Source organism: Ammospiza caudacuta, chromosome 2 (genome assembly GCF_027887145.1).
Source record: "Ammospiza caudacuta isolate bAmmCau1 chromosome 2, bAmmCau1.pri, whole genome shotgun sequence".
Classification (NCBI taxonomy): Eukaryota; Metazoa; Chordata; class Aves; order Passeriformes; family Passerellidae; genus Ammospiza; species Ammospiza caudacuta.
The window spans coordinates 17655991-17679640 of NC_080594.1; the positions used below are offsets into that span (position 1 = coordinate 17655991).

The window sequence follows — 23650 nt, forward strand, 5'->3', positions numbered from 1 at the left end:
AGAAATAATGGTATAAATACTTAATGTCTTAATTCAGATTTGTTCCTTAGCAATCATCTATCCTTCTTCCAAAATGAAGCAGTTTAAGTTATGTTTAATAATTAAAATTTTAGAATTTATTGTGAAGTTCTGCTTTTCATATAAAATAATAATTACAGCTTTATCAGTGACATCTTTCATTTAACTCTTTTCAAACATTTTTTTACTAGCAGAAAGCCACCATGGATGTTAGAACATTAAACTCAGATTTAGATCTTGGTATATCCTTGATATATCCCATTGTAATGGACATCAGAAACCAGCCCATATACAAGAGAACAGTAATATCCACTTTATCAATGTAACTGCTGTATGTTCAAGCAGAGGTAAGGCTCCAGAACACTGGAGAAATGCCAATATTCTGAAAGAAATGATGTTTCTTTCAAAATAACATATAAATTTTCATAGTAAACAAACAAACAAAACACTGCTGTGCCTCTCTGTCTGAGAGTGATGGACAGGGTGAAGAGATCATGAAAATATAGAGGTTTCATAGCAACCCAGTTGGAAATTTTATTTTCTTTCTTATGTTTTCACAATTCTTCATCAACATTAGCTGCAAGTGCTGTCAATCTCCACAGGAATCTAATGGAAAAAGTGTTAAGAGTCAAAGAGTGTTTTTGTTTGGAATTAGGTATCTACCTGAAACAAAAAGGAAGTTGCTTTGTTGCTGTAAGTCACTCATTGAGAAAGTTGTGAAGAACTAGGTTGGAGAGCTGCTTTTGGATGTGATAATAGCAAAAGTTACACCTGGCTTCCCAAATGTGCATGCTTAGCTGGAAGCTGGTGTTTCCAATTCTGGTTTTATTCTGTGTGCTTCCAAGCAGAATTACACAAGAATCATTGGCTGTACACTTGGACACACCTTTGACTTTTTAGAAGAATTTGGGTCAGTGTTTTCTTGGAGTTGATCTGTTCGTTGACAAAGCATGTGGGAGTGTCCTCTAGGGGTCTTTCTTTCAATGCAGAGCATTAAATGAGCATGGTTTGAAAATTAGTGAAAGCCTTTGCATTTTTGAGGAGGAGCAGCTCACACTGCTGTGTAGCCATGAAAAATCCAGTAAAGAGTGACATTTTGTCTCGTGTTCTCTCCATGTGCTGTGGCCTGCTCTTCTCAGCAATGCAGGACAGTTCCTTGCCATGCCAGGTATGGCTGCAATTAGATGTGCTACACCTCTGGCGTTTGCACATGTACCTTATCCACTTGGAGAGAGGTGATCTGTGGTCTTAGAGGAAGCAATTTCCTAAATCTTGGAATTGCTGAGTTCCTGTCTAGGCAAATGGAGAACATTGCCACGTTTGGGGTCTACATCAGCAGCTATATTCTCTAGAATGACAAAATCTTACATATATAAAAACCCCAAACAAACAAACTAACAAAATAAACCAAACAAAGAATTAGTGCTCTTGAATTCACTGACAAAAATCTCAATATTTTGGGATGCTTTTGACAGACATGTATAAGAAGTTGGGATTTTTTGGTTGTGGTAAGTACCACAGGTATTACACCTTGGAGCTTTCCTTGAAAAAGGAATCATTACTGAGAACACTTGAAATTCATATGTTCTGATTGCCAGATACAATTCAAGTAGATGCAAGTGTCTGTACCAGCTCTTTGTGGAAGCTCGGTTTAATTGCATTTGTGCTGCAAAGAACAAATGTTTGGCAAACAGATATGAACCCATTTTTATTATAGGATCTTGAACCTCAGAATTTCTGAGCTAACAATTTATTTCTGTGGTTTTGTATGACTTGGAAAAATAGTTTTATTATAGCCAAGATGTCTTTCTTCAGCAATTTTACGCTGAAACATCAAAAAACGATTGGAATTTAAATATTCAAGCAATTCTAATCTATCATTATATTTTAGGCTTGTTTTTTTTCCCTTTTCTATTATCCTTGAATGCCTTATTTTGCTAGTTATGATTGAAGTTGGAAGTTAATATAAATTAGGCATTACTCAGGAGCAGAGAAATGGGCCCTGCTGCCTGTGACCTCTTTCCCACAAGCTTGTGAGCTTTATCCCCAGTTCCTTTGCTGGAGATCATCGCCTCCCAGCAGTGGAATGTTTGCAGTGAGCATCTTTAATGCAATGAACAGATGTGTGTAATAACCACCCCATATTTTGCTAGGTTTTGCAATGGAACAGGTATGGTTGCTGCTCCTGCTGACGATTAAAGTGCTCCCGGTGACTGCTCAGTTCAATGGATACAACTGTGATGCTAACCTCCATAGCAGGTTTCCTGGTAAGTATTTAATAGACTTTTTTTCTAATGGCTTCTTTATTGTCTTGGTTCAAAGCAGTGCTTATTTTTAAATACAGAGCTTTAAATCTGTCTAAGGCCTGGGGGTAGGACTCCAGATTTAGTGAGTCTTAACTGTTTTTGTGACAATGAACTTGCCTAATGCTGCACTTTACTTCCTTCTTAATTGCACAATGGGTCAAATTCAGCCTGGTAGCAAGGCAAACAATTCCCCTCACACCAGTGGGGCTTGACCTGCCTTTGCCAGTGCTCTAAACTACCCAAGACATTCACCAGAGCTCATATTGTTGTAAATGTTCTCTATAGATTTAACACTCTCACACTTCTAACTGGGTTTTCTTTCATGTTTAGGTTTTATAGTTTTCTTTTTCCTGGGTAAGAGAATATAATTATATCCTTTTAGTAAAATAAAGAAATATGTATCTATTTTAAGCGAAATTACCTTGATGGCAAAATTTTAGTGCCTCACTTCAACATTAAGTCCTTGCTTAGGGACAGGTGAAGCAATGAGTTTTGTCTATGGATGATGTATTTTCCTTCCTCTAAGAAAATGGGAATGAAGTAATTTTGGGGACATTGGATGCTCAGAGCTGTTAATACAAGGAGAAATAGAAATGAAATGTCAGTCTTGGTGGCATGGTATCAGGGTTTACTCAGGCAAAGGATCCTTTAGTTTCTATTACGTTGCTGATCCTTCCTGCTTCAGTTGTATCATGGGCAGAATAATAATAATAATAATAAAAAGAAGCCTATGACTACTGTCTCTCTCACATCTTGTTTTTCTGAGATAGTGATTGACTTGAATAGTTCAGTAATGAACACTCAGTATAGTATTACATTGTAATACCTCTCTTGTTGTTGCTTTCTGAATAATAAAAGTTTTGATTTTTTTTTTCAGGGTGGGTCAGCTCTTTTATTAAATTTAAGTCAGCAGAAGGCAGAAAGTCGGTGTATTGGTTCCCATGTTACTATCACACTGCTAGGTGTTTTGTTGGCATAAGGACCAGCAGTGGGTTTGATTCTTTTCCACTTAATCAATATGAACATGAAGAACAGAGAAATAAGATATGCAACGATCAAATACATTGTTTCCATTCCTGAGAAAATCACAGTTTAGCTGAATATTTTGCAAGCTACTTTTTAATATCTATATATTCCTATTATATTCTATTCATAATAAATACATTCCATTTAGTGTCAATTTTTGCAGACTTGCCTCTGAAGTGTGAGTAAATTTTGCCCACTTGCTTCAGAGCTACCTTTTGAGTTTCTTATGTAATTGTGGCTTATCTGGTCCCTGTTTCAGGCTTCTTGAGATGTTTGCAACAGATAGAGGGAAGTTTATGTTCTTCTTTCTGTGTTTTAAAATTTTTATTTGGTCATTTTTTGCACCTGCTCTGTGCCAATGTTTGTTTGCAATGTGATACCTGCGAATTGAATTCATCTCTTATTGAGGGTACTGAGGGGCCTCTTGCAGTTCTGCCTCATAAAAATGAGTCATATCAGATTCCATTTCTGCCAAATCTGATTGAATTGGGAGAAAATCTGTTTAGGTTACAGGCAAACAGATTTTTTTAAAGTAAATGCCAATTCACCCCTAACTGGCCATATGAGCTGAGAGCAGAGTCCTTCTTTTTCTTGTTTGTCATAGAAGATTCAAAGGCCAGGATTTAATCAACAGTCTTATTGTTGATGTTGAGAGCTAGGAAAGAAAAATAATTCTGTTTGTTAGTTGTGCATCTGAGATGGAGGTAAAAGCCAAGAACCCCTTTTGCCCCAAATTTGCCAGGTGTTATTTTAATATGCAGAAATGGGCATATGCTGTGTAATGGGCTGGGGCCAGTGGAGCTGTGAGGCTGCTGAAGGTGGAGAGAGCCTCTGCAGGGAGAAGGGGCTCACTCTTCCTCTGCTGGCTTCCCCAGCACTTGGCTCAGGAAGTGCTTCTCAAAAAGGAGAACATTTTAAAACCAATATCTTCCAGGCTGAGACAGTACTCGCAGAGCCTTGTTATGGGTAGATTTTTCTTCCTGTTCCTTATTTGTTCCATGCAAGGAGTCTTTATTGCTGTCAGCTGGAATACCAAGCATGATGTGCAGATACTGGAGAAGCCACTGGGTGTTGAAGTTGTCTCCTCTTTTTCTTTAAATGTTGATAAGAAACAGCAGTTGTCTTCAACAAAGAGTACAAATGAAGCCTTCCTAGAGGAACCATGGAGCTCATCCATTTTTCATTTGTTTGTGCTTTTATCATTCATTGCTTAGGTGACTTCTTGCATGGGAATAGTGCTGCATAAATAGGATGACAATCAAACAGAACTTTTGTTTCTGCAGTTTGCAGGTTTATTTTAGAGTGCAGGTATGCAATAGTCATCAGGAATGAAGGAAAAAATAGCCCTATTTTTGGTAGACTGAAAATGCAGCAATTTTTTTGTACCAAAGCTAGATTTGTTCTAGAGAATATATAATTAGGTTAGATCTTGCCATCATTCAGAAAGCTTACATAGGGAAAAAAACTTTAGATCTGCATTGCAGTGAAGCATAGCTTTTAGAAGGCTTCTGGGACATAGAGCCATATCAGTCTGTCTCCAGTTGGGACATGCAGTTTTGATTCAGGGGGCTCTTATCTTGAGTTCATGTTGAAAACTTTGTAGGGACTGAGGAAATATTGCAGATTTTTCACATACACTGTGCATTTTAATTTAATATCAAAGCAGGGATTTGATCAAAGAGGAGGCTCATGAGGAGAAACTGGTTTTGAACTACACAGGACTTTCATTCCTCTTCTGATGGGATGACTTTTATCAGTGGTGTTCTGTGGAAACTCTTCTCCTCTGAGGGTTTTTTGCTGCCTGCCCTGGGGTGAGTTGTCAATGTGTGGAGAGGCAACAGAACAGAAGTGGGCAATGGAGCTCCCAGCATTTTCCCCCATGAGTCTGTCCATAATTCAGGATGGTCTCTGTTTCTGTAGGATCTGTGTACCTCTTGGGCTATACTCTCTTGCTTGAGAGACATCCATGAGCACTTCTGGCTGTAGATAGCTTGTGTGATTTGAGTCAGAAAGAAACCAAATTTGCCTGTATGGAAACTCTGAAGCCCTCACAGTTAAGTCTTCATCAGCTGGGTGCCATAACCTTAAAGCCATCACTCCTCTGACTCAGAAAACCAGAGGCTTTTAATGCAGGAATGCAAATACTTTTTGTTTGTTTGTTTCTTTTAACTTATATAGGAAATATTTACCCTCCCAAATTATCAAGAAATGTGCTGGATATTTAGCAACTTAGAGGGCATTAGATGTGTTTGGGACTGGCTTCAGATAAATTTCTGCACAAAACATGTTTTATTTCCAGAATGGACTAATTTGGCAGCAATACTTCTTCATGAAATAGTGGGCAGAAAAGGTTAAGTCTGGAAAGGTTGTTTATCCTCCTCCTGTATCATGCAGAAGTTGGTTTTGTATGATAGGTCTCATCTCCCATAGTTTCAAATCATAATTTTGCAAGCAGTAATGATAAGTTAATTGGTAAAGTTATTATTCTGCTTTCTGAGAAGGCTTGAGGTGAGTTATGAAATTAACTGAGCTACTTTGTTACATCCTGCAATTTGTTATGATCTGTTTGTGCGTCAGTCCAAGGAAGCATAAACGCACAATTTGCCATTCCCTGTTTTGTGCTGGCCCCTCTACCTTGGTACACTCATTAAATGGATGGTAATAGTCCTCCTGCAGAGAAAACGAAGGCATGCTGCTTCCTGATCTTTGTGCGTTACATTAGTGGGATTATGATTGTGTACAAACCAGGAGAATTTCATGCCAAATCACTTCAACTCCTGTCTTGCCTCCAGTACCTTTCTGCCCAGATTTACAACCAGTGAGTAACATTTATCATGGCATTAGCTCAGGACTAAGTTTGGCCTGTTAATTTCTGCACTTGATTGTTTTGGCTTGAAAGCCACCATTAAAGCTGTCTAAATTAAACTGCTTGTGCTCCTGTAGCACGGGGGAAGAACTAGTTCATTGTAATGGAAATTTCATTTCCCCTCTGCTGTGACTACGAAGTGAAACAATTCGTTTTAGCAGGCCTAATGGTACAGTATTGACTGAAGTTGTTCTACAATTTTTAACAGCCCTTAATCTTTAAGCAGATGTAATAAATTAGTTCTATAAAGGAGTAATGTCTGTGTTTAATACAATGCAGTATGTATTTTTGTAAAGCACTGGGGGGAAATGCCAGAACAGCCCCCCAACCATCTATGGGCAAAGAAGAGTTTAAAGAAGAGCAATGTTACAGCTTTAAAGCAAAACAATCTCTTGCTTGTGCCTGTATCTGAACCTGATGCTTTTCCATTCAGAACATAAAAATCTTCAAAGCTTTTGAATAAAAGGTCAAATTGGCGAAGACACTTTTTTTGCTTTTCAAAAACTGATCAGTTTTAACAGCTGCTTCTTTCTAGGTCTTTTGTGTTGTCATAATGCACAGAATGAAAGATTGCAAGATGCTTTGTGGTATTGATCATAGTCTTTCTAGAGCCAACTGATTTTTCATTAAAGCTCAAGTTGATGGTTCTTAAAAAAAAACCCCAAAGCCAAAATCTAGGGAAAACCAACTTTAGAGAGATCATAATAAATTACTCTGATATGCGGTTGATTGTACTTCAAAGTCTGCACAGCCTGAGACTGTGATCTCATACAAAGCGGACTCCAGACAACTCAGAATAATGTAGCCAGTTTTCATGCCAGAGTGGGCTGGGAGGCAGAGCTTGGCCTTCTCTATTTCTCAGAATTGCTGGAAATTTCTGTTCCAGAGGGGGCTGCTTAATCAGACTCCAAATATTTGAACACTTGCTGTTTTCTACTCTATTGCAGTGTTTCATTTTACAAATGTGCTACTAAACGATTTGCTGTGGGATTAATATATTTCTTGCTTGTTTACACTATGTTACTATATTAACTTCTGTTTTTTTTCTTCAGCAAAATGGTAGAGTCAAATCTGTTCTTCATACTAATGCAATTCCTACCTTTACATTCTAATATTTCCCTGAAAGTGAAATCTAAAAATTTATCTGATTGTAAGTCACAATGCTAGACAAACTGCTACAATAGTTGTGTCATGATTTCTTCAAATCTTACAATGTCTTTCCCTCTGTTTTTCTTGCAGCTGAACGAGATATCAATGTTTTCTGTGGAGTACAGACAATTACTATGAAGATAAATTTTTGCACAGTTCTTTTTTCTGGTTATTCTGAGACAGATCTGGCACTGAATGGGAAACATGGGGATGCCCACTGCAGGGGCTTCATCAATAACAACACCTTTCCAGCAGTGGTCATTTTCATCATCAATCTGAGTACTTTAGAATCTTGTGGAAACACTTTAGTGGTAAGACCAAAGCAAAGTGAAATTATAGCATGGCTATGTATACATAGGATCAAGTGAATGCCCTTGACAGCATTGTGTCTTCCATAGATAATATTTAATTTGTCTTATCCAGTTGGAAACATATTGCATATATCAAAGAAAACCAGAAGAAGCTCATAATTTATAATCTTGATTGCTATTGAGAAAATATGATGGGACCCACGTTTGTGCTCTGATTAGAAAGTGTAATTTTTGTTTAAGTGTTTTGTCAGTGGAAGAATGAGATTGTTCCAAGGTCTTTCTAAAAGTCTTGCTGACCATGCCTTAGATTTAGCAGAAGTGGAGAGTTTGATAGTTCATGTGTATCACATTGAGTGAAATCAAAGTACCTATGAATAACTTAAAAAAACAAGTTTAAAAATGTGTTATTTTCAAGGCTTTTATTCTCTCCAAAATTCTTATTTGTACTTGATCCCTGTCAGTTTTTATAACAAACCCCCTGTTTTGTTGCTAATAATTTTCCTTAAATGTTTGATATGCTCTGTGACTTAGGGTGAGTTTTCTTTTAAAATTTTAACAAAAAACCAGTTCAGCCAATTCAAGACTCTCTTTTCTAGCTGTAGCACCTGTATGACTTGCAGTAGAAGAATTTTCCAGGAAGCAACTTCTTCCTGTTCCTGTGTATTTGGTCACCCTGTAAACTCTCTGATCTTGCTATTTGATCATAATCGTAAGAGATTGATGTTTAAAAAACAAAACAAAAAGACTCCCCAGTCTCATAAGTCCAAATAATTGGAGCTTCCCATGAAGTCCCCCATCAGGCTGCAATGAATACAAAGACAAAGCAGCTGCTAAAAATATACCAAGAAATATTCCCCCATCCTCTTTGCTTATTCATGCTGTGCCCCCAAATGAGGACAAAAATGGAGCAGGGAGCATTTCTTATCATGTTCCCCCCACTGGAGTTTTACAATCCCCTGCATTTCTTGGCAGTGTTTCACAGCAAAGACCTTCAAGCTAATTTTCAATAAAAGTAAAGGAAAGACAACAGTTCAGGCAGAACTTGTGTAAAACCCATGTCTTTCTGTAACACAGCAGGCTCTGCTTTTTACTTTATGGGAGTAGGGTGGTGAGGAAGTTAAAAAAGCTTTGGTTGACTGTACTAATTTAGCCTGTACTGTTTAGGCAAAACTCAGATCCTGGAAAATTCTATTTTCAACGTTTTGTGCCATTAAAAAAATGATTAAGTATGCTAGGGCAAAATGCATGCCTGTTTCTGTCTTTTGGGTTTGTTTTTGATGGACAAAGAAATCAAAATTCCATGCATCCTGTGCTACTTACTGCAAAATGCTACAACTCGTGCACCTCAGGATGATTCTTCCATAATGAAATGGTTTTTAAAGAAACCATGTGTTTTAAAGCTACTGAGAACATCTGTTTTGCTAATACAGTTGTAAGAAATGCTGCAATAGAAGTCCAGTGCCGTGTTAATTTGCCCTGTTGTGTCTGTGCCTACTGAGAAAGGAATTTGTGCTGTTCTCAGTTATTTTCAAACAACCCCCTTATTCAGATCAGTAGCTACAGATGGAGTGGGGCTGGGCTGGTACCAGCAGGGAAGAGTCCCTCAGTTTTCCTGAGGACTGTGTGTTCTTGCAGGCTCTGCACACTTTGTGAGCTGAGCAATACAGAATAGCATGTGCCCATGGATGCAATTCAGGTTGCATTGACATTAATTTTGTACTACTTTTGAGCTCTGTAATTTCTGACAGTTTATAGTTTATATTTAAGATTTAGAAATATATAATATAAACAAAGCCACACTCAAAGTTCAACTATTTGGCTTGTATCTGCTTATAAAAGTACCTTATTTTTGATGTGTCCAAACTGAAGTGCAACAGCGAGAGAATATTGTTTCTTGCTTGTGTATTGGCCTTTTTATTAGATATAGAAGCTCATTGTAAGATAATACTTTTTAACAGTAATAGAAAGCTTGCTTTAGTTTTTCCCAATGAGTTGCATAAATTAATTGGGAATGTAGAGAAAAAAAGTACCTATGAAAAAATATGCTTCCAAGATTCATAGTTCCTTTCAAATGTTTCTCAAGTCCGTTCTAAGAACAGTGACTTTTATATGCATGATTCCAGGGTGGTGAAAGACAGAACACAGGGAAGATGTTATTAAACTAAATAATTTTTGAATGTTTTAGTGACAATATTTCAGGGTAAATTATGGGCTAAACCATGAGTGTCCTTCAGTTTCTTTTGCTCCACACTTAACTTCAGCTAATAGAAATTTTCTCTCTTCCTCAATAGGTATCCTCAGCTAGAGGTATCAATGCCTATGGAAATACCTCAGTGGTACAGATAGGTAATGTTTCAGGCTATATTGATACACCAGACCCACCAACGATTATCAGCTATTTGCCGGGGCTTCTGTACAAATTTAGCTGTAGCTACCCACTGGAGTACTTGGTTAACAATACCCAGCTCGCTTCGTAAGTGCCTTTTCATTTCTATGTGTTTCATCCCCATGGTTGTCTTAGCATCTATATGTGCAGGCCATAACAGCATTGTCCATGTAGCAATTTTGGCTGCTTAAGAGTAAAGGAAAAGGAAAAAGCACCAAAAGAAGAAGTATTGCAAGGAAAAAGAAAATTCTGTAGTGTCATTATATGAGATAATATAATTTATGAAGACCTGCTGTTATGAAGAGACCCTTAGATAATGTAAAACTTCCCTTAAAATTCAGGTTTTCTTCTCAAAAATTATAGCAGAAAAAAAAATTCTTCATGAAATAGAAACTTGTAAATATAGAATGCAAGAGAAAATATTTCCATGAGTAAACCTTGTACATCATGTCACGTGAGTTCCTTTTTGTCACTTTGCCTCTCTGCTAATTATTTTTCTGATTCGTGTTTCCAGTACAATACATTATTTTCTGCATAGTTAAGACTGTCAGTATTTTCGCTATAAATTCCTGTTTCTGAAGTTTATAACCCAAATGCATAAATTAACTCCTTGTGATATGACTCATTGAGTTTTTTAATGATAAAGCCTACTGAAGTATGCAAAAACAAAAATAAGGTATCTTTCTTCATGATGGTTTTTGGTTTCTGGGTCTGTTGTAGGTCATCAGCTGCTATTTCTGTAAGAGAGAACAATGGTACATTTATCAGCACTTTGAATTTGTTGCTTTACAATGTGAGTATAAAGCACAGTATGACCTGGAATGAATTAATCTCTGTGCTATGTGGTTGCAAACTGTTTTAGCAGATGAAAGTATAGATTCGTCTTCATAATTTGCTGTTTTCTTCCCACTCCCCCCATGAGCCAAGACTTTCTTCCAGGCATCTTTCATCTCTGAATTCCTCCTTCCTTTTTGTTTGCATGTACCTGCTGTCTTGTGTTTATATGGCTGGTCTTTGAGGACAGGCACAGGATTTTTGTCCTGTATTTATTCAGTTCCTCAATTTACAGCTCTGGCTTTCGGCTGGTAGTGCCACGTGACCAATCAATTGTAGCCATAACAATCACACTCCAGAGTGCATATTTTGTTTGCATTGATTATGTTTCTCTGTGTGTCTATAGGTGCTTTGTGCTTAAACAGAGAGTACTCTGTAGAATTCTATAAAATTATTCCAGACCTATTCCCATAGCAATGAACTGGAGCACTTTGGCTGTGGTATTTTTATGTTCAAGCCACATCAGAGTGTTTCAATCATCTCTGATTGTTGTGAAGGATGCATCAATTCCAAATCTATATCCTGATGCATATGCTGCCTTAAGGTGTGGACTTTAAAGATGTAAAAGGTTAATAATTATGACAGTTTTCATCCAATGCTTCTTCCTTATGTTTTAGATAATTTGAATATGCATTATTGTAAAAGCTTTTACCATGTAAATGGGTTGGTGACACTGAAACATGAAAAATGCAAGGACCTCTATTTAACATTAATCCCTGAAATTATATTTTTGTGTTGATTAAAATTTTTACTCATACATTTTAAATACCTGATTTAAATATCAATTTTTCAATCTATCAAGCATCATTTTTTGTAAATTATGAATCCAATTTTTTTTGCATTATTATTCATGCCATCGTGTTGCTGAGTTATAATTCATGCAACTGATTTAAAAGTCAATGCTTTATGCTTTGAACATAATGAGCTATAAATATTGCAACAGGACATTTTTCAATGGCATTCTCTAAAAAATCGTGTTTGTTTGAAAGAGCAGAGCTCCAAATAACAACCTATAATCTGTTAAAATGATGATTATAGTTCTCTGATTTTTAAATAAACCTGTGATCAAAAAGATGGGGCAGAATGAAGAAGGCAAATTTCTCAGTCAAATCAAGCATTGACCACTGCACGTTGACTGCCTTTCAGGGCCCAGTTCAGCAAACAGCCCGGAATAAATGCAATTGTTGCTCATAATTGAGCACATTTTTTCCCTCAGATATCCCCAAAAGCCAAATGTGCTTTCATCCTGCCCACCCCTGTAAATTTACAAGCTGACCATCACCAGTGGTGGTAGCAGCCACATGGCTCACCCTAATGAGTAGCACTGTCAAAGAATTATACTGCTAGGGCTGGCAAATTCCAGTGGTGGATATGCCCTTCTGCTTCACTCCGCAGGGCTGGATAAATACATGGACACCTTGTGCACTGCCTGCCTTCTTCCCTGTTGGGAGTGCCTCTGGACACCTGCTGTCCTGTGGGCTCACTTGGTCCCTGTTAGTAGTCCTTGTTTTGGGCCTCAAGGCTCATGTCCACCCTTGCTATTAGTGAGGGGATGTGTACAGATTTGTCTCTTGACTGCAAGTCTTCTCCAAATTTACCTGTAGTGCTATTTCTTAATGCTGACTCTTCATCTTCTAAGCTTACCTCTGTCTTCCGTCACAAAGTGTTGTTTAGATTTACTTTGTGATGCTAGTACATGTCATTGTTAGGAAAGACAAGAGCTGTTATGGTAGACTCAGAGTTTAATAGCAAAATGTTTAATAGGCTTTCACAGAGCCTAAGTGGCTATGTGCTTTTATGCCTTTTTGCAAAAGTCTCTCTAAATGAATAAAAACTACTCTTAAAGAATAAAAGAGCAACTATGGAGTGTAATAGTGAGGGTCTTGCACTTTTAAATCAGTTGCAAAATGTGGCTGAACTGTTATAGAAATGTATAATTAATCTGAAAGAAGGCAAACCTACTTGAAGGCCTCTGATACTGCATAGATTAGATATTGGGCATGCTGTTAATTTTGGCATTTGAAAAAAAATCACTTGGTCTCTGGTGCAAACACTCTTGTTGCTGTCATTTGCTGCTTGCCATGGTCTCACTTGCCGCAATGAACCTGGTTGAAATCTTATCTACCAGTTTTTTCATATGTATTGAGTGTTTTGAACTTTCACAAGAAGTCTCGACATGCTGAGTCACTGTGCTATCTGTATTAGCACTAGTTTGACAAAGGTGACTTTACCAGGTAGTGCATTTTGATATTCTCGGTTAATCTCTGTTGCACAGATCTCTTTCATTGCTTTGTTGCTAAAGTGTAACGTGATGTTAATGGTTGAGATTTTGAACAAAAAGTCCCAGTAAAACAGCTATATTTAAGTAGTAGTATATGGGGAATTCCCAACTTTTATGTTGAATACAGCTTTCTTGAAACAGCTCTTTTGAAATATGAGTATTGAAATGAAAATATTGGTTACTTGTGATTTTCAAGAAGCCACTTTGACAGAAACTACACTTTGGCATAGCAGAATATCTTTGTTCTCCCAGACTATAGTTTGAAATATATAACATCTCATGGATAATATTCCTAATTCCACTAATTCAAATAGCTTTACCAACCTTTCCTGGGAAAGAGTGCACTGGGACAACCCAGTAAAGCTTCTCTATTAGAAAACCAGAGTAGCTCCCCTGTGAGCCTGTAAGCTCTGGGAGACTTACTGAAGTGGCAATGAATGATATGTTTTCCTTAATCATTGAGCCAACCACCTTATTAAATCATATATTCTCCCAAATTTTTTCATGGGCCAAAGCCAGTCTTTGCAGACAAACTTGCAGGCAATTTCTCTGGCATTGCTTCTTGCCTATTCCCTTACAGAGGACAAAGTAGCAATCATTCTACACAGAAGGGTCAGAAAAATTGCTGAGAGCTCAGTCTGGATGCAGATGGGTTGTTAAAGTGGAATTTCTGTTACAATTGAGGCAATGTTTGTTTTACAGGATTCAACCTACAGCCAGCAGCTCCTTATTCCAAGCACAGGTTTACCTTTGAAAACCAAAATATATGCAGCTGTAAGAGCAACGAACCTTGATGGCAGGTACCATAGAGGGTGTTATTTCTTGTCTTGCTCGCTTTTCAGCTCTTGTTACTTACCTGATTTAGAAGCATCTGTCTTTCCTCATAGCTTTTTGTATTTCAAAATAATGGTTGGTGTTCAATAATCACTGATCTCAGCTGGAGGGTGTCAGGTCCTTGGCAGTGAATGCATATTTTGCTGCAGTTCTCATTATGAAAGTTTTCCTGAATTAGACTTTAAATCCTACATAGCTTTATTTTTAAGAATAGGTCTCTGTTGGACCAAGAGAGAAAATCCAGGGCTTTTAAAAGTGGGCTGGTTGTGATTTCTAGCCCTTTGTGGCCATGATTTCTGAGAGGAGGTGTGCAGCGTGTGTTGACTTTGAAACCAAATAATTTGATTTATGAAGTTCTGCTGTAATGTTGTGCTGTTTAATCTTGTAAGTAGTTGAAGAAACAGGATGCCTGGCATGTGACCTGTTTAACACAGTAACTCAGTTTCACTGTAACAGCCTGCACTACCTGTTTGTATGCTTTTCTGTGCTGTCCTTTCATCTCACCTCACTCACACCCCCCATGCTTGCATTGCCAGCTCCCCTCATCTATCCCTTTGCTCCCTGTGCAGGTGGAATGTTTTGATGGACTACTGTTACACCACACCATCTGGCAATCCTAGTGACGATCTTCGGTATGATCTTTTCTTCAGGTAGGGCCTGTGCAAACCCAGTATTTTGTTGGTCCTTCTTTAAAATAATAATTATAAACTTCTTCAATAGTGGTGTCCTAAACTGCCTGGAAAGTTTAAGCATTATTAGTAGGCCGGACCAAGGGCTAGGCTTATAGATAACATGTCAGAGCTTCTTTTTGGGTGAACATAAATATAGAAGCACGTGCCAAGTTATAAGAATTATGAATGTAGAAACGCATATATCCAAAGTACTTCTTCCAGAGATAACATAAACACTTAAAGTGAATGGCTAAACTGGCCTTTATTTTACCAAAGGTGAATGTGGTGAATGACAGTGATGTAAAACATCAGAGACTTCAGTCCAGGAAAGTAGTTAAGCAAATGATCAAATGTAAATAGATGCTCCTACTTCTACTCCCAGTAATAACATTTATTTGAATTGGAACTTTGAAAAACATCCTGGAAATATCTCAAATTAAATTTTATCCATGACACCTAATGAAGAGATCCTGTCTTCATTTGGAGTTGCCTGTCTATACTGGTTAGCATACCTGCTTTTTGCTTCAATTCTCAAGTCTCTTTGAGCACTGGAATTAAATGGTACCTTGGTTGTAGCTGTGGTGCTGCAAAACAAAACAGTGTTTTTGTAGAAATGTGTTTCAGCACAGGAGCCTGCAGCCTAATTGTGCAGGCAGATTGTGTCTGCAGATATTTTCATTTCCAAGGAGCTAAAGTGTTGATCTTGCTGCTTAAGCTATCATATTCCCAGCTAAGAGCTTCAAAATACTAACAGAGCTGCTCATCCCAGTTTCACTCTTCTCTACAAAAACTAGCTGTGACAAGGACCCGCAGACAACCATAATTGAGAATGGCAAGAGTCAAATGGGCCGGTTTTCCTTTGAGGTGTTTCGCTTTGTGAAGCACAAGAACCAGAAGATGTCCACGGTCTTCCTCCACTGTGTGACGAAGCTGTGCAGAGCAGATGACTGTCCATTTCTTGTGCCAGTAAGTTGTAATTATCTGGATATAAAATAGGCATCCTGGAGTTCTGCATACAAGTGTTGTGGAAGTTTGGATGGCGCAGAATGAAAGCGACTTGTAGAGGCTGAAGTGAGAATGTTTTTTGTGTCTGAAGGAATGTGAAACTACTGATGAGGAATATGGAAATGAATACTGTCATCTGGAGATAAAATAATACTAGACCTGCAAAACACAGGTTATAGAATATATGAGAAATTACCTCTTTGCCTTGTGGTCCCTAATTTTTAAAAGTAACAACTCTTAGATGGTTTTCAGGTTGATGTTCTTAGTATAGTAGTAAGATATCCATCATCACAGTGATGAAGAATATATCTTAGAATATACTTTATGGAAAAGTTAAAGCTATAGAAAATGCTGTTATACTGACAAGGAAAATTTGTGAAAGTTTCTCACAGTGAAAAAAAATACCATGCCCTTTAGAGTATATAATCTCCTCTATCATCTGATAACTACTCTTGCGCTGAAGTTCATTCTGTTATGTCTATTTAAAATTAACTAATTTTAGTAGTATCAGGAACAACAAATAAATTTTGGAAATGGAAACATTTAAATAAACATATAAACACAAAGTTCTGTGCTGTCTTCAGAACACTGCATTGTTTCCTACAGAATGACTTCCCACTGAGAATTTTAAAGCGCGGTCAGTTCAGTGCACTCCTGAAATTTTGTATGTTGTTTATATTTTTATATTACACATTTACATAATTCATTTTGCATTCAATTCATATTCTGAGGTTTTTGAAGTTCTTTCACAAGAAGCTGAAACTAAGGAAATGCTCCTGTTTGGAGCATGCTTGAATACCATAGAATAAGGTAGATGGTAGGTTACAAACATTAAAGGCGCATTCCAGATGAGAGTGCTGGGGATTGTTTTAGTCTGTCATTGCTATTTAGAACTCCATGGAAGATGTGCAAACTCTCACTCAAGAAGCTTGCTAGAATAGGGATTTTCAAGCAAAACAGATTTGTTGGGGAAAACTGTCTGTAAACATAGCTTTGGGAAATTAACTACTGAAAATTTAATATACTATAAGATGGATCTTGTACACAACAGCAAAGTAGCTTTGTAAACAAAGTGAGGCAAAATAAAATGGGAAGCCAGGAATTTATAAGATGCACTTCTAGGCAATATTGCAGATGTTTTTATTGCAAAGTGATTATTGCATACTAAGAAATAAAATCAAAGTTGTAGTATTCCTTACCAAAGAAATCATATTACATCAGGAAGCACAAAAAGGCCACAGTTGTGTTCCACTCTGAGTCTGTGATTGTTTTGATTGACCACTCAGATCTGCAGCAACAGAGAAAGAAGAGACACTGGTGGAAGGACGACTTGGCGCCCTCAGAGCACATCGGGCAATGCTGTCATCTCTGCTGGCCCCATCATTACAAGGAGTGGTAGGAATAAACAATCTTTCTCTATGGACTGCAGGAATTTCAGAAACCTGGGGAAATGTTTTGCAGTTTAATGTAAATTTGCAGTCACTTTTTGCTGAGTATTTTTTTACTACTACTGAATATTTTTTATGACATTTTTTACTACTTTATTTGGTAGAAATTTTGAGCTACTATTTTTGTTTGGCTCTCACATGCTTCTTCCTCCAATAAAATCACTGTGGGATACTGTTACACATATAAGGCTATTATAAAAGTCCAGACTCAGTGGGTTGACATTTTTTTTGGTCAGATTTCACCGGAGATAATAGAATTTAAGGCACTGTGTTCAGCGTTGCAATTTAATTTGGATGGATAATGAATATTCACTGTCACTTTCTATTCACCATTTCTTCCAGCTTCCCTCTGGGTTTTTATCTACATGTTGCTTAAAATTAATGCACACTATTCTTAGATTCAGCTATAAGAAAGAAATGGGACAAAACCATTGTAAATTTTAAACAGTGGGACAAAATCCACTTTTAATTGAGGGTGAAATTCCGTGACTTTCATTTTTATTACCAATTGTTTTAGGAAAAAAATAACAGGCAGCTCTAAATGTAACCTGCAGTCTCTGAAAAAAATGTATATGACTGCTGTTTAAGTTTTACAAATTACAAATATTTATAAGTAGTTGCAGTTAAGCAATTGATTTCAGCAGTCTTAGGTTTAGGATGCTGAGAGTAGGACTGAACCTGGTCTAGGAAATCTAATTTAAAACTTGGGAATAAAATCCTTCTTTAAGTGCCAAGTACCTGTACACAAAGAGAGCAACTGACCCTCCAGAAGGGGGAACCACCAAACAAGAGACCATTTCTAGAGCAAACAGGCTCCGTTATGAGCAGCATATCTGCAATGAAAATGAGTGATTTTTTTCATTATACATGGTCCCATTTGAGTTGCTGCCATCTGATTAGCCAAGAAAAAGTGAGAAGAACTAACTTCAAAGTTGCATACATGAGTACATGTGGGAAATGAGTGATGGATTTGCTCAGCCAAACAAGCATGCTGGAGTAATGCTGCCTTAGGCAAGGAATGGAAACTAGATACAGCTTCTTATAGCAGCCCTTGGTAGGTAATATAGCTCATTATTCAAATGCTGGGGATGCTATTTTTACAATTCAAAAATTAAAATAAAAGGATACTGATCAATTATCTTTAAATATTGTATAGCTTCAAGCAAAGAGATCTGATGGATGTTTAATGGCGCCAAAGAAAGTATAAACAATTTTATAATTTCATGACAACTCTTGAGGTTGTTTAAATAAGGCTGAAAAAGGAAAGTAATTTTTAGGCATATTCTAAAGGTGGGTGGATAAAGCTTTTTTGATTTCTCCATCTTCATAGTGTGCTTTTGGAGCATTCCACTCATGCTGACAGAAGGATGGTTTAATGGGAAGTACTTGAAAAAAAATGGGATTCAATTCTAAACTGTGCCACAAATTTAATGATTGGCATTGGGCAAGTCCCTCAATCTCCCTTGCATTTCCCTTTTTCTTCTGGGTCAGAAAGAGGGATTTAGTCCTGCTGTCAATTCCCTTTGTGAAAATAAACTTGTAAGAACCAGGAGGTTTATGAATACCATTGTTAACAAACTAAAAAGGGGGAAGGTCATGTGAGAACTTGACCAAAACTATCTGGATGATGAATAATTTTGGATAAATTTGGAAAATTTTGGATAATTTTTTAGAATCTAGGTAAATTTTGGATGAAGAATACCAGGGTGCATAGAAGTGCTTACACTGTTTTCAAGGCCAGCACTGGTCTAGCTTTAGCACAGATACATTTGTCCCCCCATGGCCTGTCACCAGCTGCTCTGATGCAGCTGCCTTGGTAGGAACAGAAGAGTGCTGGTTCTTCTTCCATATGTTTCTGAACTCATATTTCTAACATTTGGCTCCTTTCAGAGAAACGTTATTCTTTTTTGTTAATCCAAAATAAGTCATTACAGGAGGCGCACACAGAAGAAAATGCTTTAGTCTCTGGAAGGAGACAAAGCAGGGACCTACTTGTGAAGTTAAAATTATGTAGCTTTTGATGGATGTCTCACTTAAGCTTGGGAGACAGCTGCTCAAAACAAATGTACATGTGAACTGTGCTCACAGATTGCACAAAAAAACCCCAAAACAGTGACAAGAAATGTTATTCTGAAATGGACACTGGCAAGTAAAAACTGAAGACAAAATACAAATATTAGCCTGAATATAAAGCCACTATGTAACTGCCAACAGGAAAATGAGCATGGAAAAAAGAGCTTTTTTGTAATAATTTATGGTTGCTGACATATTTTTTCTTGTAAAACTCAAGGTTTTCCCTATAGAGCTATTTTATAATATAATTAAGTGAAGGGGCTTGCATATAACATTGTGCTTACTCTTCTGATGTTACTGAGAGAGACAACAGGACTGGCCACCTTTTCAATTAAGAGATTCCTGATTTAAGGTGGTGTTGGTTTGTTTTTCCACAAGACATGAAAAACTTAAATTAATATTTTAATATCTCCTGATATTAAAAATGAAGCAATGGCATGCAATTAATGTTATTGTCCATATTTTAAGAGAGATGCTAAAAGCTGCTAGTCAATGTGGCAAGTGACCTGGTTTATTTTTAAAATAAAGCTACAACTATTGGGTTTTCTGTTGCAAGAGGGGAGGAGTTAGTCATAGGTATTTTAAAAATATGACACATGCCTTTTTTTTTTAATATAGATGAGACGCCAACCAACAATTCACAGCTTGGTAAGTTGATCAGAATTTCAAAAAACATAAGAGGGTTTATGATGGAAGCAGAACTGAGGATGAACCATTTTGATTAATATCTATGCACTGGGATTGTTTTCCTTTTTAATTTTTATTTATGTTTGTTGCTTAAATGAGTCAATATCAACATGCTCTGAAAAGAAAGCATTTGGTGAGTATGGAATTCTCAATTTATTGTGTGCACCCAGCACCACCTTTTAATTTTAAACTTTTAATTCCTGTGATGAAATTGAAATGAATATCTGATACTACAGCATATGAGGGTGATGGGTACATTATAGCCACCAGATGCAAAACCAGACTTAAGCAGTAAAATTTGCCATGCCACAACAGGAAAATTGTTGTTATGGTGCAGTCTAGCTTGGTTCATATCTCAAAGCCAGAAGTTCAGAGCTTCAGCTCCTGTTATCCTAGTGTTTAACCTCACAGAGTCTGTGGAAAAAATTGGATAGAACTTTTACCCTGCTAGGGCAGTGAAGGAAATAGGCTGCAGGACAGTTCAGCTCTTTAAGTTTTAGGGTGCTTTTCCTTTGGGCACTTGGAACACTTGTTTCAGCCTATCTGTTGCTGTTCTCTGCTGGTAACAAGGACTGGCTGATGGCTAAGAAAGGATGGTCAGGTGGTACACTGGGCCATTCCACCTTGTATTTCTTCATAACAGGACTGAGTGGAACGAAGAATCCATTCTGTCCTCTGAACTCTAACGCTATTTGTTCCTTTCTTTACTCAATTTAAAACATATAAAACCAGTTGCTGTTCTTGTCTGTCATGGAGAGCTCTCCCTGTAATTAATTGTTCCCTGGTGTGCTCCTACCCATGGATATAATTAAAATGATAAAAAGCAAATTCTTTATTTGCTGCACACAGTTTGCTGTGTTGATGGCTGCTATGTTTCCTTCCCATGCAACAAAAGAAGCATCCTCTCCATCCCAGAGCACAAGCCTTTCCTTTGCCTGTTGCTGTCTCTGTGGAGAGCACAGAGGTAGAGTGGGGTGAGGTTGCTGCTGTAGCAGCCAGAAAGCAGCACAGCGTTGGGAAGGGGAGGGTAACCAAATCAACAGTGCTGATTTCCTTTCAGCTTGGGTGAGGAGAGTGGGATTAATGGTGTTGAGGGCAGGGGGCTGCTTCTGGGAGGAGCAGTCTGGTTTCTCACATGAAGACTGTGTTGTCATTTCACCTCACTCTCCACCACTGGTAATGGCAAATGCTCATTGGTGCTCAAATGCTTTTTTCCCCTCCTGCTGGAAAACACAGTACTTGTTGTGGATGTATGTGGCTCATTATGTCAGAACTGGTCCATGAGCAGCTTCCTGATTTGCAATAAGTATTAAAAATGTCACCTTTCCTACCTGAGAATTGATAAACACCTTTCTGAAGGTGTGCAACAAGCTTCCAGAATGTCTGATATCCAATGTCAGACATGTCTGCTGATTTATATAGACTTTGAATTGAAATGTAGACAATGACAGTGGGGAAGAAATCTTTTCATTAACTTGATTAGGCTACAAATCCTTATACATCTACATTGATAGTCCTTGGATAAGTTCTTGGATAAGTCCTTGGATAATGATAGTCTTGCCTTGAGTAACACAGGTCAATGTTGGTCACTGGCAGATGAAGGTAATGCCTCAGAAGGCACATGTCTTTATCCCCCAACATGACTGATATTGAAAGAAACTGTTTGCAAAATATACTTAGATAAGCTTTATCCAAGTAGACAGGTGTACATTCTGAGGTACAGCTAGTTTTAGTTCCTTCCTTGCAACTATACAGTATATTGGGTGTTGGAAAGGGAAGGCAGAAGTGTTTGGCACTCATGAGAGATAAAACCAGACGTCACCTGAGAATTTTTCTTCTCCTTGCAGCTCACCCAAACGGACCTCCTTTCCAGATGAACACGGTCACCAGTGCGCTGATTTCAGGCATTGTCGTCCTGGGAATTTCAAGCATTTTCTTTTTTGTATGTTCTCTAACCCTTCTGCACAGAAACTGGCCCAACAGTTCGGTCCTGAGTGGCATCCGAAACCCAGTTTTCAACTGAAAGTGATGATTTGTTTGCACTTTTTGTTTGGGGTTGCCTTTCTTGTCTGTGAAGTATGATTCCATTAAAAAGTAATATTAAGGCAACACTCCAGTGATATCCAGCTTCTGTTCCAGCTATTCTGTATTTGTAGATTTGCTAGATGATGTTGTGTAGGTGAGCAGCAGTGATGTTGGTAACAAGCCTAGAAAATGTTGAGAATCTCAATTGTGTTTGCGATCAGACTGCATGACATTTGCCCATGAATGTGCTGACAATAGAGCTCACATCTTCATCTGCTCAGTAAAGTCTAAAAGCTGGAGAGGCTGCAGATGAGAACCTTTCCAAGTATGCCACTTTAACACAAAGGCTGACATATTCAGGAAAGTTCATAAGTTCATGAACACCTAGTAAGATAAGGATAACTTCTTTTTTTGGTATTACATTTTTCACAAATACAAGTGTGTCTCAGGAGGAATTTGTTTTCAGCTGTCTTTGCTAAAAAAGACCGAAGAGAGGCTTGGAACAAGTGACTTTTACTTATTTGTAATTTGGAAGTATTTTCTTAAATATATCTTTCATTGGCTTGTGGAGGTATCATGTATCAAGTATCACCCAAACTTCCCTCACAGAAAATTATTTTTGGAGCACAATTTGGCAACTGAGTAAAGCTCCCAGTAATATACTAATTGTTAAGGGCAAGTTTTGCCCCGTGAGTTTTTCATTTCTCAGATAAAGCTTTCATTTCCACATGGACAGTCATCAACCAGTGCTTATTTCTTTAGCAGATCTTCTGCATGAGTTAGACTTGTTCACTGCATGGATGAGGGAAAGAAGGCAACTAGAAGGATAACAGGCTACTGGTGGTACTGCACTGTTGCCTCTAGTTATTCTGATGAACATCTGACTTATCTGAAGTGAGTGTGAGGGGCAGGTGCCCCCAAACAGGAGCACAAGGCAGTGGCTTAGCTGTGTAGGGTAGACAAAAATGCTGGTACTAGAGAGGCCACCATGGGCACAACATATTAAGCTGGACCGGATAGACAGTTGGGATTTTGGTCACACATACAGCAGTTAAATTTCATTTTTCGTGTACTGTACATATTGGCCTAGAAACACCTCATTGATATTTATCATCATCCTGTGTTAACTGTGTCTATGTCAGAACTGGCTAATGATCAGGGCTTTTTGGCTCTCAAGGCTAAAGACAAATACAGTCTTGTTCTCAGTTTTCTCTGACCCTGCAAATGCTGTATAAAGGCCTGTTGTTTGCAAATTCCACTGTGCTGTAGGGCAGTATCCCTAACAACCAATACTGTGCCTGTTTTCCTCCAGTCTTAATACCTCAGAAACATTTTTGCACTTCAGGGGTTAGGTCTGATGACATGTAAAACACGATTGTTTAATAAAATTAAACATTTCAGAGTGGATGCTTTGTCTGAACTGTTTTCCTTCCCCTGTCCAATTGTTACTTTTGTACATGCTTCCAGGGACCTCATTCTACAGAGGGAAAACTGCACCTGCTTTTTTAAGTTGGTTTGGTAAGAGCTTTCAATATACAGGATAAATTAATATAATTATAGATTTACTGACCTTTAAAGGAGTGTGGTAAACCCTGGAGATTTATATTCCAGCCTGGGGATAAATAAATTCAGATAATCTATTTTAATTTACTAATAAAGACAACCACAAAAATCCCATTAAAGTAATTACTACTTAGTACGGAGCAGCTTTAGCTGCTTTAGCTGCTTTC

General features: G+C 37.7%; 1 protein-coding gene across 1 annotated transcript in view; it reads left to right on the plus strand.

Annotated features, from left to right (window-relative positions):
• The window catches only part of ZPLD1 (zona pellucida like domain containing 1), an 88505-nt gene extending 66587 nt beyond the window's left edge, over nucleotides 1-21918 (plus strand). Inside the window, exons 3-12 of the mRNA XM_058800319.1 lie at nucleotides 2172-2285; nucleotides 7456-7676; nucleotides 9968-10149; nucleotides 10783-10855; nucleotides 13880-13977; nucleotides 14581-14661; nucleotides 15477-15648; nucleotides 16974-17082; nucleotides 19827-19856; nucleotides 21743-21918. Of these exons, the coding sequence (XP_058656302.1) occupies nucleotides 2180-2285; nucleotides 7456-7676; nucleotides 9968-10149; nucleotides 10783-10855; nucleotides 13880-13977; nucleotides 14581-14661; nucleotides 15477-15648; nucleotides 16974-17082; nucleotides 19827-19856; nucleotides 21743-21918 (1248 nt within the window). The 5' untranslated portion in view covers nucleotides 2172-2179. The remainder of the gene's footprint in view (nucleotides 1-2171; nucleotides 2286-7455; nucleotides 7677-9967; nucleotides 10150-10782; nucleotides 10856-13879; nucleotides 13978-14580; nucleotides 14662-15476; nucleotides 15649-16973; nucleotides 17083-19826; nucleotides 19857-21742) is intronic.
• Nucleotides 21919-23650: the final 1732 nt, after the last annotated feature.